The 18,244-nt window shown below is 35.1% G+C and overlaps 3 protein-coding genes across 14 annotated transcripts; 2 read left to right on the plus strand and 1 right to left on the minus strand.

Annotated features, from left to right (window-relative positions):
- Nucleotides 1-252: 252 nt before the first annotated feature.
- LOC109188840 (glycosyltransferase family protein 64 C3-like) lies at nucleotides 253-729 on the plus strand. The gene has a single exon (XM_019339476.1). It carries the CDS (start codon nucleotides 253-255, stop codon nucleotides 727-729), a length of 477 nt encoding a protein of 158 aa, XP_019195021.1.
- A 1,824-nt stretch (nucleotides 730-2,553) lies between these two features.
- LOC109189060 (kinesin-like protein KIN-8B) lies at nucleotides 2,554-9,458 on the minus strand. 2 transcript variants are annotated; one of them, XM_019339772.1, is made up of 18 exons: nucleotides 9,056-9,458; nucleotides 8,831-8,978; nucleotides 8,675-8,746; nucleotides 8,383-8,499; nucleotides 7,578-7,666; nucleotides 7,235-7,379; nucleotides 7,058-7,153; nucleotides 6,607-6,698; nucleotides 6,166-6,267; nucleotides 5,926-6,072; nucleotides 5,701-5,851; nucleotides 4,726-4,788; nucleotides 4,403-4,639; nucleotides 4,177-4,281; nucleotides 3,978-4,091; nucleotides 3,294-3,610; nucleotides 3,040-3,185; nucleotides 2,554-2,861 (listed from the first exon to the last, which is right to left on the minus strand). In XM_019339772.1, the coding sequence occupies exons 2-18, from the start codon at nucleotides 8,876-8,878 to the stop codon at nucleotides 2,854-2,856; spliced, it is 2,049 nt and encodes a 682-aa protein (XP_019195317.1). In that variant the 5' UTR covers nucleotides 8,879-8,978; nucleotides 9,056-9,458; the 3' UTR covers nucleotides 2,554-2,853. The 2 variants fall into 2 exon arrangements, with proteins under 2 accessions (XP_019195317.1, XP_019195316.1); XM_019339771.1 differs by having other exon boundaries at nucleotides 2,554-2,857; nucleotides 3,033-3,185.
- A 2,819-nt stretch (nucleotides 9,459-12,277) lies between these two features.
- On the plus strand, nucleotides 12,278-15,836 carry LOC109189062 (protein RMD5 homolog A-like). Of its 11 annotated transcripts, none has more exons than XM_019339782.1 (3): nucleotides 12,300-12,358; nucleotides 14,246-14,380; nucleotides 14,459-15,836. In XM_019339782.1, the coding sequence occupies exon 3, from the start codon at nucleotides 14,492-14,494 to the stop codon at nucleotides 15,653-15,655; it is 1,164 nt and encodes a 387-aa protein (XP_019195327.1). In that variant the 5' UTR covers nucleotides 12,300-12,358; nucleotides 14,246-14,380; nucleotides 14,459-14,491; the 3' UTR covers nucleotides 15,656-15,836. The 11 variants fall into 11 exon arrangements, with proteins under 11 accessions (XP_019195322.1, XP_019195330.1, XP_019195319.1 ...); XM_019339784.1 differs by having other exon boundaries at nucleotides 12,344-12,358; nucleotides 14,315-14,380; XM_019339777.1 differs by lacking the exon at nucleotides 14,246-14,380 and having other exon boundaries at nucleotides 12,278-12,358; nucleotides 14,438-15,836.
- The last annotated feature ends 2,408 nt before the right edge of the window (nucleotides 15,837-18,244 follow it).

The following is an 18,244-nucleotide window of genomic DNA, read 5'->3' on the forward strand; positions in this document are numbered from 1 at the left end:
CTTCTGGTATATTTCAATTTCTAAGAAATGTTACAAGTTAAAACCACCTATGAACTACTTACTATATGCAAGCAAGTCTTTCCACTGTTAAAATAGACTATGCATAAGAGTTTTTACCCATTTTGGTCCCTTGGCTATGACTCATTCTCAATTTTGCATTTCGACTTTCAATTACACCCAATGTGGTCCCTTGACTTTTAAAAATTATTCCAAATTGGTCCTCCGTTAGGTTTTGCGTCAACTGACTGTTAAATGTGGGGGTATTTCAGTCAATTCACACTAAATGACTATTCTAGGACTTTGTGGGCGACTTTTCTGATCAACGGCTACTCTGAGCATCGGATTCCACTACTCCATTCCATCGGCGCTACATACTCCGCCGCCACAAACTCTGTCTCTACCGTGATTATTCTCTGGAGCAACCCCTCCACTTCAAGCCAAACCCTAGCCGAGCTCTCGCAAAACCTCACATATATCCGGATCGCCTCAATCTCAGTGATTCGGCAACCATCTACGAGCCTCAACCTCCAGTTCTACCTGCATAAATTGATCTTGACCCGCGCCGTCCTCGTCTATGACGAAGATGTCGACCCCAATATCGAGTCCATCAACTTCGCCTTCAGCGTCTGGAAATCCAATCCGGATCGCCTGGTTGGGTTCTTCGCCCGGGCCGACGGCGGTCACCGCGCTAAGGAGATAGCGAGAGATTGCAGTTGCGACTGGGTCTGAGATTCCTGAGAGGGTTCGAAGCAGCGGCAATCACGGCGGGGGAACCAATCCATACCAATCACTGGCGAGGCAACGAGCGGGGATGATGGTCGTTGCTCGCCATTCTTTATGAGCTTCTTTATAATTCCATCAATTTTGTCTGTTTGATGTCTTTTCTTTCTGAGCTTCTTTATAATTTCATCAATTTTTTCTGTTTGATGTCTTTTCTTTCTGAGCTTCTTTATAATTTCATCAATTTTGCCTTTTTCTTTCTAAGCTTCTTTATAACTTCATCAATTTTGCCTTTTTTCTTTCTGAGCTTCTTTATAATTTCATCAATTTTGCCTTTTTCTTTCTGAGCTTCTTTATAATTTCATCAATGAACAAATTGCATATTTGGTCCTGTGAGTATTAGGATACTGACAATTTGAGTACGTGACTTTCAAAACTCCCAATTTAAACCTTTAACTATGCAAAAATTGGCAGATTTAGTCCTCCGGGCCAAATTGCCGGCCAATTTTGGCCGGAAAAACATAAATTGGTTCGAATTTATTTGTGTTGAGGGCAAAATCGTCATTTCACTCCCTTCTTCTTCATTCTCCCTTTCTTCTTCGTTCTTCTTCTTCTTTTTCTTCTTCGTTCTTCTTCTTCTTTCTTTCTTCTTCTTTGCTGCTTCTTTAATCTATTACTTGTAGCTTTTGTTATCATTAATAATTTATTTTGAATTTCTATATTGTTAAAGAATATATTAATCATTTCGCAAAATTTTCTTAAATTCCCTTCATGAAATAATCTTCATATATAAATCACTATATCCACACGCTTATGGAGATGCCTTCCGAGCTTCTAAGAACGGACAGGGCGTCGCCGACAGTGGCGGAGACGGAGAGGGACTTCAGCGGCGGTTTGCCCAGGCAGAGCTCAGAAAGTTCATGACCCAACAATATATGTTTATGTATTTATTGATTACATATATGTTTTTATGTACAACCGTTTTATTTTTATGTATTTAGGAGAATGGAAAATGGGTGATTGTTGGATTTACCAAATTTGGTTTGAGAGAAATTTAGATGATTTTTTTTTATTAAATTAATTAATCATGGCTCATGCATTGTATTGGGTCGGTAAAAAAGCAGCACAGAAGAAGAAAGAAAGAAGAAGAAGAACGAAGAAGAAAGGGAGAATGAAGAAGAAGGGAGTGAAATGACGATTTTGCCCTCAACACAAATAAATTCGAACCAATTTATGTTTTTCAGTCCAAAATTGGCCGGCAATTTGGCCCGGAGGACCAAATCTGTCAATTTTTACATAGTTAAAGGTCTAAATTGGGAGTTTTGAAAGTCACGTACTCAAATTGTCAGTACCCTAATACTCACAGGACCAAAAGTGCAATTTGTTCTTTCATCAATTTTGCTTGTTCTGATGTCTTTTTTATGATGGCAGTGACGGAGGTAGAGGTCACGGTAGTTGCGGCGGTGGATGTGGTTGGTGAGGCTGTGGTAGATGTCGGAGATCTTCAGTTTTTCCAGTGAGGTGACCGTCAGTGGCGGTTGGATTACTTCGGTTGCGATGAAATTGGGAAAATTCCACAATAACATTAATATTGGGGTGAATTGACTGAAATACTCCCACATTTAACCGTCAGTTGACGCAAAACCTAACAGAGGACCAAATTGGGATAATTTTAAAAAGACAAGGGACCAAAATGGGTAAAAACTCCTATGCATAACAATTTGTGTGCTGTTATTTACAAATTTTCACCTAAAAGTAGGTAGAATCTATTTGATGTAGTGCTCGAACAATATATATATATATATATATATATATATATATATATATATATATATATATATATATATATCAACAAATGAACCTATTCAACCTCAACTATTACTATGAAGCTTCTGAAACGGCGTCAAATTTGGACTGCCGGAGAAGTTTCTATACAGAGCTAAGCTGGCTGAGAATCAAGGCAATGGACACTAAACGGAACCTGGGGGATATCTTGCAGGTTCAGTTCAATACATGGATGGAAATGAGTCTGGTATAGTATCGAACCCTGCGATCCATGACCACTCATGACAGAAATCATTGCTGATACTTAATCCAGCATGGAGACTTGATTCAACTGCTGCCTTGGGCTGCTCATCTGCGCATATTGTTTATAAGATTGAGGAGTATGGTTAGTGAGGAAACAGAACTTGAACGGGATGACAAATTTCTAAAACTATGAGTTTTAATCGATATTGAAAGAAGAATATGATCATAATTGCAGGAACATTCTTTTGCTAGGTCAATTTCAGAGTGAATAATTGCATACATACCTGCTGCTGCTGCGTGAGAGTGATGAAGGCATATTACTCTCACTGCATGAATAAAATTGGCTTCTTGGTGGTAGATGTGAAGTACCAAAATCTTGGAGATATCTATCAGGAGTGGCAGAGGGGGAACTGTTCCAGCTTTCACTACCATTAGGCCTTGTACAAAGTTGATAGAGATTGGTCATGAGAATAGTAATATGAACTGCGATGCTCTTCTCTACAATCTATAGGGGGCAGTTTGAAATTTTCCAAGTTAAATATTACCTAGCATAAAAATATTGATTTAGTGGAAAGCTGCAAGATGATTTAATGAAGTGTTGAGAAGTTGATGGAGAAGAAGCTGGAGGATATTTTCGACCACCCAGACTTGGACATTGTATCCTTTCTGACAGCTTAAGTCGTGATGTCATTCTCCAGTCTTCAATAAGTATTCCTTGTTTAGCAGCAAGATCCAATATCTGCTTCTTACTTAGTCCAAAGCTCAGAAGTAAATTCCATAGGTTTGATTGTGCTTCCCTCAAGTTGTAGATAACTTCATCTCTCATTGCAATTTCAAACTGAAGCTCAGTATTAGCCATTCCCTACATTATTTTGGTGAATAAATGTGAGGATGAAAGAAAGGTTATTTAATCCCAGCAAAACTCATAAGTTACCATTGCATGTTTATCAAATTATCATCTATAATAGACACCATCCACAGCCAGACTGAAGGGCACATGTCCACATGACAACCAAAAGAGGTAGTGGAACAACAAAGGTGAAGAATTTGCAATAAGGAAACTCTGAAGGTAACAGTTATACTTTTCAGCCAGCAAGGATAATTCAAATTTGCAAATCGGTGCCAAACATTGGATTAATATAAATAAATAAATAAAGACCAACATACTGCATTTAGTATCTATTAAGCACAGTTATGACTTATAAGGTATATGAATAGTAGTTATTTACCAGGAGCCTGTATTGGCTAAGAATTCTTAAGTACGTTTTGTTTCCATTGTTGTTTATGGCTTCCTCAATCATGGCTTGTAGCTGACACTTGTGCTTCTCATTTGCTTCAATCTCCTGCATTATGATGGACTTTATGCATGGGAAAAGAGTACAGTGATCAAAACTTTTAAAAGTGAGGGACACCAGCAGGGGATTCCACCTTCTGGTAATTTACACCAAGTTCATCATTGTCACGAATGTTATCAAGAATGATCTGACGCCTTGCTCTTAGAGCCAGCACAGCTGCTCCTTCTCTTTCAATAGCCTGGGAGGGAAAATAGAGAATGTGATATTCATGTTAACTCTATGTATATACATCACCAGCTAATAGAGGGTGCAATTAAGAAGAAGAGCAGCAACACATATCTTAGGAAAAGACTGCACACCTGTTCTTTAGCAATTGCATCATCAAGATGCTGAAGTTCACTGCGGTTACGAATATTGATTTCTTCAACCTCAAACAAAGCCTTCTGCAAATTTATCCTATCTTGAACATTTTCACTAGTTTCGTGGCTCAACATGTCGAACCAAGAAAGTTCATCATCCATATTTTTTTCAGTAGGCTTGGCATTTAGTTGGGATTCTTTGTCAGCTACTTCCTTTCTCAGTTGGCTAACCTCATTCTGCAAGGAAACCATGTCTGATTAAAACACAAACTTTATACCAAAATAATAATTTAAAAAAAATTATAATACATCAATGAGCTTACCTGAAGACTATCAATCATTCTTTGATAGTCTGAAACATGTGTGTTGATTGTGCCAACATTTTTCTGAAAGCAGGAAAAGAAACGAATGCATCACAATTGATGAACTTTATTGCGATTTATGTCAAATTATCACCATGAATTAAGGGCAAATGAAGAGGCCTATCAAAAAGAGAACCAATCTTGACTTGCATTGGGACTGGTAACCAGCAATAGATGTATTAACGTCAGAAACATTTGAACTATGAAGCTGGTAGCCTGGTAGATTTAGAGTTCCAGTTTTTCAGGTTTCTGAAAATGCTAATTTGCTAAATAAAAAGGATACTCTGTAGCTTCTATAATGTGAATCTTTAGCTGTGAGCACCATTGCATGAATCAGACATTGGACCAGAGAAGATTTCCCATTTTGGTCTAGGTTACATCTGGTATGTTGGAATTGCAACAGATGAGAATGGAATGAGTATTGTCAAAGCTTTGATATTATTTAATCAGAGCCAACTTGATTCAAGGAAAAATATATTTTAAATCCTTCTTCCATGAAATATGCCTGAAGCCTAGTAAAAGGAAAGATGTGGTATGGAATAGAATGGTGATTCCTAACTCCTAAGCAATCATGACTCAAAGAAATGGACATACCAAATGAAGAAAAAGAATTAGAGAGATCATCGTGATTCATTCCAATATAAGTCCTACATGCCAAGCATGGCCTGAGTTGTTCACTAGCAAGAACATACAGACAGGTACAAACTTCTAGTATCTTATTATAGGGAGATCATTAAGACAGCAAATTACAACATAAATCAAGGAGAGAGTACCAATCGGATTAAATTAATGACCTCTTAACACACAAAGAGCATCACAAGGAAAAAGCTGAAAAATCAGTTCTATTTCAATCATGTGCTGCAATCAATTTTACAATAAATCCTGATATGGTCATACACTGCCTAGAATCTGTACTATAAGATATTGGACTCTCACCTGAACATGTGTCCTAATTTCCTTTGCCCGGTCAGCATATTTCAAGGTATTAACAGTATGGTGGTACTGACTGTCTGCTGGAGATATAGCGGCAATCATTACCGTTTTAGAATTGCCACTCAGGCCATCTTTAAGAATACGTGTCAATTTGCTAGAAAAATCTGGAGATTAGTTTTCATTAATCAATAGGATGAAGACTTCATACTACTATAAGAATATAGATACCTGTTACGGTAAGGAACATAAGCAAGACCCTTCTTCTGTTGTTTTCCGAGAGCATTTATGCAGTTTGCTAAAGCAAGAAGTGATCTATTAATATTGGCACCATCTCTCAACTTCTTACCCCCACTATTGGTTTCAGATGCTCGTTCACTGCATCATAAATTTCCTTTCAGACAGCTGTACTATAGACTTAAGCAGGGAAGGAACTGTAGGATAAAAGAGGGAAAGGGGAGGGAGGCAGACCTTCCAGCTAGATCCACAAGTGCAAGTTTTCCTTTCATAACCTGATTGGGATACTTGTTACTCTGTTTCCTTGTTACTGTTATCTCCAGCACTGCATGCGACCTGTCAATAGATACTACAGTTGAACTTTTCCTTTGAGCATTGGTCATTGTCTATGCTCATATTATTAAATTACTAATGGTGTTGTTTGAGAAAGTGTTGTAAAAATAGAAATTTTATACAGAGAGAGAGGGAGAGAAACTGGAAGTTATTTGTTTCAAGTAATTAGTTTGTTAAAACACTGAATAGTTTTGTTGATTTCTTCTTCTTTTGGTGATTCCTTTTACTTTTCGGAAGTGAATATTTTACTTTTCATGAATTATTGACACAGTTTATACACATTTCCAACCCCTGCATGAGAATATTCTATGCATACCCACTAGAAGCATCTGTTTTACTCACCGTGAGGATGTCAGATTGACTTCTGTGCTATCAGTTTTTCGCCTACTGTTCCCCAAATTTAAAAGCTCGAGAATTTTATCAGTTGAGTTCACCTAGATTTAAGTAGCAAGGTCAATGGACATGTAAGGACGCTAAAAAGCATACAGGTACAAGTCCTAAATATGCATTCTAATTAGTAAAAGAGGGAAGGAATAGAGGCACATTCTAAAATTGTTGTCCAATAAATTTCAAACCTTAATAGAGTATAACTCTATATCAATTTAGAGTATGGCTCAGAAATTACATGACCTAATTAGGAAATTTAATTTTTATGTTGATGACTAGCACAAATTAGGAAATTTATAATGCAATACAGATACTTTTACTGTTTCATTCTTTCTTATCCAAATTGCTCAATCATTTGAACAGTTGCATACACATTTCAAAATTGGCCAATAACAAGATTTCAAACCTTGATACACCTAAGACCAGCTACCACTATTCCTTGCTCTGGATCCTCCCTAAGTTCCAAGTGGCCAGATGATTTCTCAAGTAAGTCATAAATAACCTGCACTCAACAACAGAAGTTGTGTCTACAGTTTCAAGATTCAACTACTTAATATGTATATGTACGGATGAAACTTCCCACCTCATTATAGACTTCAAGGTAAGAGCAAGTAACTTCAAATTTGTCACAGCTATCATCCTGTTTGATAAGATCAAAAATTGAATTCAGACTCAGAACCATAAGCCCAGGGTCTTCTTGTGTCCCAACCATTGTGTATGTTTTACCACTGCAAAATAATAAGTACTCAACCAATGTTAGAAGAAGAGCAGTATAAGTTAGTTGCTCTTTTTTGTTGAAATAAGAAATGGAATGAAATGAACAGATACAATAAATCGCAGAAATCAAAGCACCAATATCCGAAAAGTGTAATGGTCCCCTTGACCTTAGGAATGGAATATGAGATGCTCTAGTATATTCTGTATACCTGCCTGTTGAACCATAAGCAAATATAGTCGCATTGAGGCCTTGAATGACCCCAACAACTGTAGGCCGAATACTTCTCTTGTAGACATCCTGAGCAAGGACAGCACTGGTAAATTGAGTAATCATTTCTAGGGTAAAAAAGCATTGACTGTGAAGGAAGAGGCACTTTATGCAATGAGTACAGTCCCATGAATGAGAGATACTGGTATCATAAAATTTTGACACCTCAACCTACTAAAGTAGAAAACTGTGACTTTGCATGAGCAACATATGACTATAAAATTTCAGCGAAAGGTTACAGAAGACTCTTCTAGGTTATTCAAATTCTCCCTTGTTCAATGTCAATATGCTAGTGAGTGCCTGGTGTTTGAACATTAGCAAGATTTAATAAACACCTGGATTTGAGATTAAACTACAATTGATTGCTTTGAATGAAGAAACTGCACTGATGTACTTGGCGCAGAGAGGGGGGGGGGGGTGGGGGGGGGGGGGGTGGCTACAATATTAAATCAATGGGACAGGTAACAACTAACAAGGCAAATCAAACCAATCCACTGGATTGATACAGATGGATTTCAGCTTCACTTCAAATTCTAAAGTTTTTAGAAGAGAGCATGTGAGCTGGTGACTAACACACACACACACACACACAAATGAAGTAGATGTCTGAAGTCAATAATGGTTTCAAAACAATTTCAAGAGGAAGTTCATTCTTTTGCATTGCTTTAGCAGTAAGGCAGTAAGCTATTGATTTTAAAATGAATACAAATACCTTCACCAAAAACAGAGAAAAAATGAAGGCATACCCAGTTGTTGGAATTAGGTCCAAACGCATGATCAAAACTATATCTCCTCTCTTTGGTTCTATTCTGTACCCGGTCCAGGTAGTTCTTTGACAGGTCAGGATCCAGAACAAGTACCTCCTGCATTCACATTATTGTGCATTGGCAAAAAATTTCATTTGAAATGCAATATGTGCAAGGAAAGAAAGACCAGATAACTAGAAACTTCCCGTGTAGATAAGTAAAAGTTATAATCAAATCATTATTAAATCAGATTCAGGAAAATGGAGTGTACGGAACAGAAAAAATAGTTTACATTATCATTGTTCACTTCTACTATATTCCGACCGCGCTCTCTTTCCAACAGAGGTCTACATTTTACAGCAACCTATATCAGAAGAGAACAACCATGAGAACAAAGAAGCGCACGCAATAAAATCCAGAAAATAACAATGAAAGGAAAAACACTAACGGTAAGAGTAGTTGCTTTTCTGCTAGTTGGAGCTTTAATGCTTGGCATGTTTAACCACCATCCACACCAAAATTCACTTGAAATTCAACATTCTCCAATATCAACGAAGATGAAACAATGCACCAGCTAAATTCTCAAGCTCTAAATCCTACATCAAAAAAACTAATAAGCTAAACTAACCAATCCAAACTTAACTCCTTCCCAAAAACAACAACGAATTCAAACCTCTGAGCAAAATACGATGCAATGAGGCATGTCGTTACGCTTGCCGAAAACTAATAACAAATCCTTCAAAATATTCAAGCAATCAAAAAACGCGACATCATTGTCGAAACGTGAGTCACAGTCAAACATTTCACGATGCTAATAGCAATGGATTGGAAGCGGAGGAAAGCTCCCGGGAGGCTTGAAGTTGGAAGGATTCAAACTCAATTACATCGAATTCCGGATGCATTTGCAAGCAAAAACGGTGACGGTGACGCCATGGCATTAACGCAATCCTGTCCGGGGTCCGTTCACATTCTAATCGCCGGCGAGCAATCACATAAAACGACGAAACTAAAAATATCGATTCGTCTTTTTGGTTTGGCCGAGTCATATTTGAAAGGGAAGTATTGTCTGAGGCGGGGACCCTGTAATAACTGTGAGGACGGCCGGGTATCGTGGTCGCGTATTATAAAATTCTCCATAAATAGACTGTACGGACAACTCATTTAATTACAGTATTAGATAATAAAATTCCATTATTGTGTTTGGTCAGAATATAATAACAAGAAGGTAGGAGAATTTTGCATTTTGCATTTTGCATTTTGCGAGCACGAAAATCTCCAAAAATAAAAGAGTGAAGATAGCGCCAATAACAGTAGCTATACTATGGACGCGAATACACTTTGTAATGTGAATTTGAGTCCAAAATACACAATTTACATATTAAATATTTATAATTTACTCACTAAATGTTCACAATTTTTCTGGACATTTAGTATGTAATAAATTGTAAACATTTTAGTATGTAAATTGTGTATTTTTAAATATGAGTCCACTGAATCATTTGCTTGCAACAAGGAATGTGTCAAAACGGAAAATGAAATTACGTTTTTGTCTCTCAATGATTGGAAAACTGAAGAATTAAAAATGATTAATCTAATCTACTTTTCAAAAAAAAAAAAGATTAATCTAACTTCTATAATATAGCATATAACATCAACCAAGTTGGTTATGATAAATAATGATTAATTCAAACTATTTGAAATTCATGTTTTATACTTTATATAATTATATCAGTTACTTAGTATTAGTGAAAAAGCATGTATACCAAGTTCAATCAATATGGTATAGGCAATATTTAGTACATCTTTAAAACACTCATGATTAATCTTTACAAGGTAGTATTTGTTTTATAAGTTCAATTAATATGGTATGGTACATTGGTACCCCGGTGGTAGTTTGATCATGTGACCACCTATTTTGAATGTAACAAATGTGTCACACTACATAATACTTGTAAGCATATCTTTAAATCCTTAATCAATTTAATGTTCCATATTATTTGTCATTAATGCTCAACTCTAAACAAAATTAATGGTTATGCTCTTTAATTAATTTAATATTCCATATTATTTGTCATTAATGTTCAACTCTAAACAAAATTAATGGTTATGCTAAAGACTCCTATAATTGCCATTATTCATTAATTACTGCTTAAAGTGTCATCTATTTAATAAATAGATAGAATTAACTTGAATTAAAGAGTCGAACCCACAACCTCTCATGTGAGAGTTCAACTTGGTACCATTGGACCACAAGATGAGATAAGTTAATTTGCTAATAATACAAGAAAATAAATAATCAGAGGGACAGACAAATTGTAGGGGTGAGAATCATTTTCTTAAAAAAATAATAATAATAATAATTTAGGGCTCCCATAATGGCATGGCACTGGTCTAGTAGTTGAGGTGTCTCACTTAAAAACGTGGTTCTAGTGGTAGGGTAGATGTTCAATCATTGTCGAGAACATACATTGGGATTTTGGGTTGAGTAAAATTACATAATTATATTGAATTTTGAAACTAGATTGACCTAATTTACTTAAAGTCTTTGATATATTTTAGTACAGTTATCGCGAAGACAAAAACTTGTGTTATTAGAAACAAAAACAAAACAAATAGCCATGTCTGGTTTAACTTAATAGTTTAAGAGTGGTCACCTTGGAAGTCATGCTCCAACGATACGGTGGAAGTTCGGTTCCGCTGAAGACATGGGGGGTCACTAGGAGACTCAAAGTTCAAAAAATTGATCAAAGGTGATGAATACTGCTTATGTGCAAAATATACATGCATGGATGGAAATTGAGAACTAATTGTGCGGTTCGCGATTTATCTCCTCTAGTGTACATTCAATTAACTAGGTGACTTGAGCATGGATTCTGAGAATTTAGAATTACTCTAATGTAAGTTGGGAAACTTAGGGTATTTTGGTTCGCACATGGGAATTAGAATCAGAATGGGAATCAAATACTTGGTAATGGTATGGTTTTTGTAGAAGTATTTTGCATGTTTGGTAATAGAGTGAAATTGGAATGATTATCAATATTGATGTTTGGTTATATATGACCTTATAATGAGAATAAAGGTTTTAAAAATACAAAATCAAAAAATCAAGGCAATTGATCATAATATAATAACATCCAAAGCACCAAACAAAAAAAAAAAAAAAACAAAAACAAAAACAAAACAAAAAAAAAAAAAAGCAAAACAAAAACATAAAAACACTAATCCAACTTAAAAATCAACCAAATACTAACTATGATTTGATTCTCATTCATAGTGTCTAAACCCATGAAACAAACACACCCGTTTGGTTTGTTGGAAAATATTTTAAGGGAAATGGAATTCAAATTCCATGGAAAATAAATTACCAGGAAAATAGATTATGTTGTTTGGTTGGTGGAAAAGAAATTACTGAGAACATAAATTCCATTGTTTGGTTGGATTTGGAATTGTAAGGAATTATGAATATAAAGACTAATATGTCCTTAACAGTAATATATATATATATATATATATATATATATATATATATATATATATATATGTGTGTGTGTGTGTGTGTGTAATTAATAAAATTTGATGAGGGTAAAATAGTCCAATTGTGTTATACTTTCTTCCCCAAATCTTTTGAAAAATAAAATACCAATCCTTTGCTAGGATTTTGTTTTTCTAAATCTTTTGAAAGTCAAGTTCCAATGAAAAATATTTTTCATTCAACGAAAAAACATAAAACAACATTTTTCTACACTCCTAGAAAATCTTTTCCATCCAACCAAACACCCCCTTTAATGTAAAAAAAAAAAAAAAAAAAAAAAAAAGGGATAGTGCAAGAAAATAGAGAAAAATTGTGGGGCATTTACGTAAATATACCACTCAATCATTCCATCCTTGTGGAAATGAAAAGAGATGACTAAGATCCCACGCAAGCAATTCACACAGCGGAGCACACTTCAACTCAACTGCCAATATTCCTTCCCGGGTTAGCGATACTTCTTTCTTTCTACTTTCATTCATTCATTTTAATTTATTCTTTTTTTTTTTTGCTAATATATGCCAAAATTATAAAATTTTTTGTCTATTTTACTTGTAATTAGCGAAATCATTTGTTTTCATATCGGTGTTGTTATCATTCCTTGCAGTTATTGATGCTGATCCTAACAGGTTTTGATGTTATCTGCATAGTATTATACTGTATAAAATATGTGTTTCATGTGCTATGATTTATTTATTGTTTTCATCTTCGTCCTGATTGGTGGAAACTCGGCTTGATTTGAGTCGCTTAATTGCACTGCTTGTTTTCTTCGGGCTTAGAAATTCTCAGCTACTGGAGTTCCTTGTGGAAGGCATAATATGAGTTTTGAGTTTTGTGCGCTAATGTTGGTGTCCATCTAGCATATTTGTAAAGGATTTATTGCACTTCTGTAAAAGGTTATAATGCTGATGTGCGGGAACCCACGCATGGTAGCTATTTTAGGCACGACAGCTCAGTTGATTCCTGGGTGGTAGATTGTGTGCAAATCATATGGCATAGCCGCATAGGTTGATAATTCGTTGAAGTTGTTATATATGTTCACCGCTGCTAGTGGATTGTCTTTTGTTTCTTTGAGCTGAGGCATTTAGGGATTTAATGACTAATGATTATGCATTTTTGTGTTTAAATACCTGCATCTTAGTATAATACATTCTTAATGATATAATTATATAAATGAAACTATATAACTAATTTCTCTGTACTTGCCTCGATGTTATTGGCTTAGCCTGTGAAAAACTCTTCCCCATGACTTACCCCACTTGAAGAATAAAAGGTGATGTAGGTAGTTGGATAAAGGATAGATTTAGAGCACAGTACTCTCACATCATGCCAGGTTTAATTTGGGAATCAAGATGTATTATTCATTGTGATCTATTTTTATGGAACTTATTTTCAGTCCTTGAACTCATGACCCGATATGGTCAATGGCCAAGCGATTGGTCATTACATCATGCCTGACATTCATAAGAGTATGTTGGATTTGAGTGAAACTCCTCTGGTGTAGTATTCTCTAAGATTTAACGCATCTTTCTTCATTAATATAGATGCAGTTATTTCAAAAAATCATTTACCACAAGTAATTGATAGTATTTGTGAATTTGGAGGGAGGTATAATGGCTCCCCTTGTCTCCTGTTTGTTGAACCAAGATATGCACCATTCAGGTGATAGAATTTCCTGGAAAATAAAAGAAGTATAATCTGCATATGTACTGAGTGTGTTAATATTATTAATACTTGTTTTACGCAACTCAATGTGCAGTTTATTGTTTTGCTGGATAGGATGTTGTACCCACAAATGATATATGTCCCTTGGGAGTTCTTGACAATGAAAAACCATATTCACTAGTGGTTAGGAATCTTTAATAGGACATTTAATATAACTCAAAGAAGTTAGAGACAGGACAAAGGACATAGAGGGTTTACTGTGTATCCATACATTATGTTCTAAACCCAGTTTTCTGAATTTTGCTTTTCACTTTCCTCAATCCTCGCTACAATTTCCCTTTTTTTTTTTTGTTTCTTTTTTAAATTTACATCTGAGGGGAAGGGGAATTGAACTCAGATGCCTTTTACATAAGTTCTCAAGTCAATGACACTGGACTGCAATGCCCTTTTGCTGTCTATAAAAGTGATTCTTGTTCAATGGTTGGGAGCTTAATGTTGCACAAGTAGTTCTGATAGATTGCCCTATTGATAGTCTTCTCTGATTCCTAGTTTTAAGAATACCTGTTGGCGTTAATTTAGTCATAATTCATTTTTTATATGCTTGCATTTGTCATACCAAAGTTGCTTGCAATAAATTTGATTGTGTTTTTAGTTTTAATGTTAATGCAGCATTCAGAATATGATAAATGGATTCTATTTCGTGTATAAAGCAGACTGATGCATGGTTGTCTGTCACAGGCTCCATGGTGATATTTTTCTGTTCTTCACTTATTCTTTCTTCTTGGTTTTGAGTTTTGACAATCCATTGAATCAATGCAGAGGCTATCAAAAAACTGATCCTACCGTTCTCTTTTCTTCTTGGTGGTAAATAGTACATAAGCTGCTATTAACAAGAAGATCTCTGACAGATAAGAAATGGAAATGGAGCTGAATAGCATCAAAGATGCTTTTGATCGGGTGACAAATAATAAGAGGCTATCGGCTTCTAAATCTCAAGAAATAATAGAACAAGTTGGCCTAGAAATAGAACAGGCTCTAATCAGATTACAGTCAGTTAATGATGCATCACCAACCAATCACAGGGTCGTCCTTACTGAGCTAAAGGCCAAGTTGAAGGATATTGCTCCATTGACTCATCTGGAAAGCACACAGAAAGAGCTAAACATTGCATTAAGCAAGTATCTAAAGATACTTGAAAAATCCTTCATTCCTGATATATCAAAGGCCTACAGAAATGTTGATGGTGATATCCATACGGTAAACCAGATAATTGCTAGTCATTTCTATCGCGATGGCCTGTTTGATATTGGTGATTGTTTTATAGATGAGTCAATGGAACCAGAAGCTGCAGCCAGTAAGTCTCCTTTCTTGGAAATATACCGAATCCTTGAAGCCATGCGATCTCGGAACCTGCAACCTGCTCTGAGTTGGGCTGCCGCAAACCATGAGAAACTTGAGCAGAGTGGGTCTGATATCGAAATGAAACTTCATCGCCAACATTTTGTGGAAATTTTACAAAACAGAGGTAGAGACGAGGCTCTAGATTATGCTAGGACTGTCTTCCCACCCTTTGGTGCCAAATACATGTCAGAAGTCCAGAAGCTCATGGCCTGTCTTTTATGGGCTGGAAAACTTGATTCCTCACCATACTCTGATCTTCTGTCCCCTGTACATTGGGACAAACTGGCAGAGGAGCTTACCCGCGAATTCTGCAATCTCATAGGCCAATCCTATGAGAGTCCCTTGAGCGTGACAATTGCAGCTGGAGTTCAGGGGCTGCCAACTCTTCTGAAGCTAGCAAATCTGATGACAATGAAAAGGCAGGAATGGCAATCAATGAAACAGTTGCCAGTTCCCGTCGACCTGGACAGAGAATTCCAATTTCATTCCATCTTCGTGTGTCCTGTGAGCCGGGATCAGGCAACCGATGACAACCCACCAATGTTGTTGTCATGTGGGCATGTTCTTTGTAAGCAATCCATCGCAAAGCTATCCAAGAACAACAGCGCACGGCCTTTCAAATGCCCTTATTGCCCATCTGAGATTGAAGCAGGTCAGTGTAGGCAATTATATATCTGAGGCTGGTTTGATTATGCATCTTCATTCCTCCTTTTCCATGTCTCCTGTGATGTTGTATCCTTCACTTGGCCTTGAGCCTTGGCTGTGTTTCGTTGTGTACTTTTTGGTAAATTTAATTGTGTATATATATGCACTTTGCCGTTGTTTCCGTCTCAAAAAGTTTGTTCTTATCAGCAGCCTATGTCAAGCTAGTCCCAACCACTCAATTGTGCAAATGTCACGACCCATGCACAAATGACACATTTGGTAAAGTTTATTGTCGGTGCAAGTTTTGTTTTGGAAAAAGACAGATTTTGGCTTCTAACGTTGAGATTTTGTTAATATTCCACTTACCTAAAAAGTTCAAGACTAAGGTGTGTTTGGTTCATGGATTTACTTACTAGGAGTGGAAATTAAAATCATAGTTAGTGTTAGGTTGACAACTTTTTAAAACACAATTATGATATTTGATTATCTTTTTCTTATTTTAAAAAGGTATAATTCCATCTAATTTGGTGATATGATTTTTAAGTTTGGATTAGTGCTTTTAGATTTTTGTTTTGATTTTTTTTTTTTTGTTCATATTCGTGTTTTTATGTCATTATAATAGGATCAATTGTCTTGATCTTTTATTTTTATATTTTAAAAATTTTATTCTCATTATAGGATCATAAATAACCAAAACATCAATATTAATAATCATTTTAATTCCACCTTACTACTAAATATGCAAAATACTTTCCTCAAAACCCATACAATCACTAATTTACTATGGATTTGATAACTATTCATTCTGATGTTGTTCGAATCAAACACACCCTCCATCTATAATGACGTGTAAAGTTTGAGTACATCTTTATATAGTAACACCTTAGAAGAGTTGCAGCACGATTGAAATGCATTTAAATTACTCTTATCCTATTGGATGAGGATACCAAATTATCATTTTTAGTAATCTAGCAGAAAACAAACTATTAACGTAACTATGAATTTGTATTAGACTCTCCAAAATAGTTTTCACTAGAGATATCGAATGTTATATGAAAAAAAATAAATCATTTTCTCTTGAAAGTTTATTAAGTAAAAAAAATATTAGGCTATTATAATTATTGTAAAACTTTTTAAATGTAATAATTCCATATAAAGATTAAATCTGTTTTGTAAATTTTAGCTTGCTAATTTATTAACTCGGTCTATAAAAATTCAACTTAACTTGAAATAAATGTTACCTTTTTACAAATTACAATACAATTTCTTATATTAATTTTTTTTATAATATCTTGAATTACAATGATATATTCTTCTCAAAGTTGTACGTTATATTTTAGAAGTTGTACTTTGCTCCCTAACCACAATTTTGTAAAATACATGCAATTATAAAGTTTCTCTATTACTTTACTTCGTATTTTATGTTAGTTAAACACTTATACTTTTTTTTTTTAAAATGTAATTATGTTAAATACTAAATTTGAGATTAAAAATCAAAAGAAAAAGTGAATTGGCATTTCAAATTTTGCAATAAAGTTCATATAGATCATAAATATATTTTTGTAATTAAGAAAATATATAATTAATATCCGAAAATAGTTTGTGATGTATACCGGGTATAAAAACTGGGTCGAACCACATAGTCCCAGTCGAACCACCTAATTATTACCCCATTATCACACACTTATTTCCCTATTAATTACCCAACAAACACCCTTAAAATCCCTTCATTATTTTCAATTACCATAACCCCGTATTTCTCTTCCGTTCTCTCAAACAAAACACCAGCTCCCATCTCAAATAATTAACAGTAATCACCCTATTTACTACCCTATTAAACCACCCTTTATTACCCATAATTCCCCACTAATTACCCACCAACGACTATAATCTTTAACCACCAGTCAGGCACTCACTTGGTTATTATAAAAGAAGATTCAAGAGCACAAATGAGGGGGACATAGTCACTATTCTTCATACTAGAGGACTCTTTCTCATCACTCTTCCTCACACAAGAAGACTCTATTTTTCACCACAAGAAAGACCCCATTTTTTAAGAGGAAGACTCCCTCCCTATGTACACACAATACCACATGTACCTAAACACCTATAAAAATAGTGAATTTCAGCTTGACACATCTCAAAAAGACGTGATTTTCTATTTGATTTCCACCTAAAAATTATCGTGTCATATTCTTTTTCTGTCTATTTTTTATATTCTACTTTCCAGCAACACAAATTATTCATTTTTTTTTTTTTATATTTTCCCCGTGATTGTATTAAATCTCCAGTAGGCTTCCAAAAATCCTAAAACTAATAGTATGCATTCACTAAAAATTAATCTTATATAATAATCTAAATGCACTAAAATAATAAATTCAATTAATTTCAAACTGGTAAGTAATTTGATATGAGTGATTCTCTATTGAGATTGCCTCACAAATTTTTATTATATAAAGCGAGTCGAGTTAATATATAAATGTAATATCTTCGAAATAGATACAAGATATTGAGTGTGGAATGTGTATAGATCTAAATAGATACAAAAATGTGATCCGTATATGGAGATTGGAGAAGGAACCGACTCAAGTCTTACCTGTCAAAACTCGTCGTCTTTGACTC

The sequence above is a fragment of the Ipomoea nil genome, unplaced genomic scaffold, assembly GCF_001879475.1.
Source record: "Ipomoea nil cultivar Tokyo-kokei standard unplaced genomic scaffold, Asagao_1.1 scaffold1509, whole genome shotgun sequence".
Taxonomy (NCBI): Eukaryota; Viridiplantae; Streptophyta; class Magnoliopsida; order Solanales; family Convolvulaceae; genus Ipomoea; species Ipomoea nil.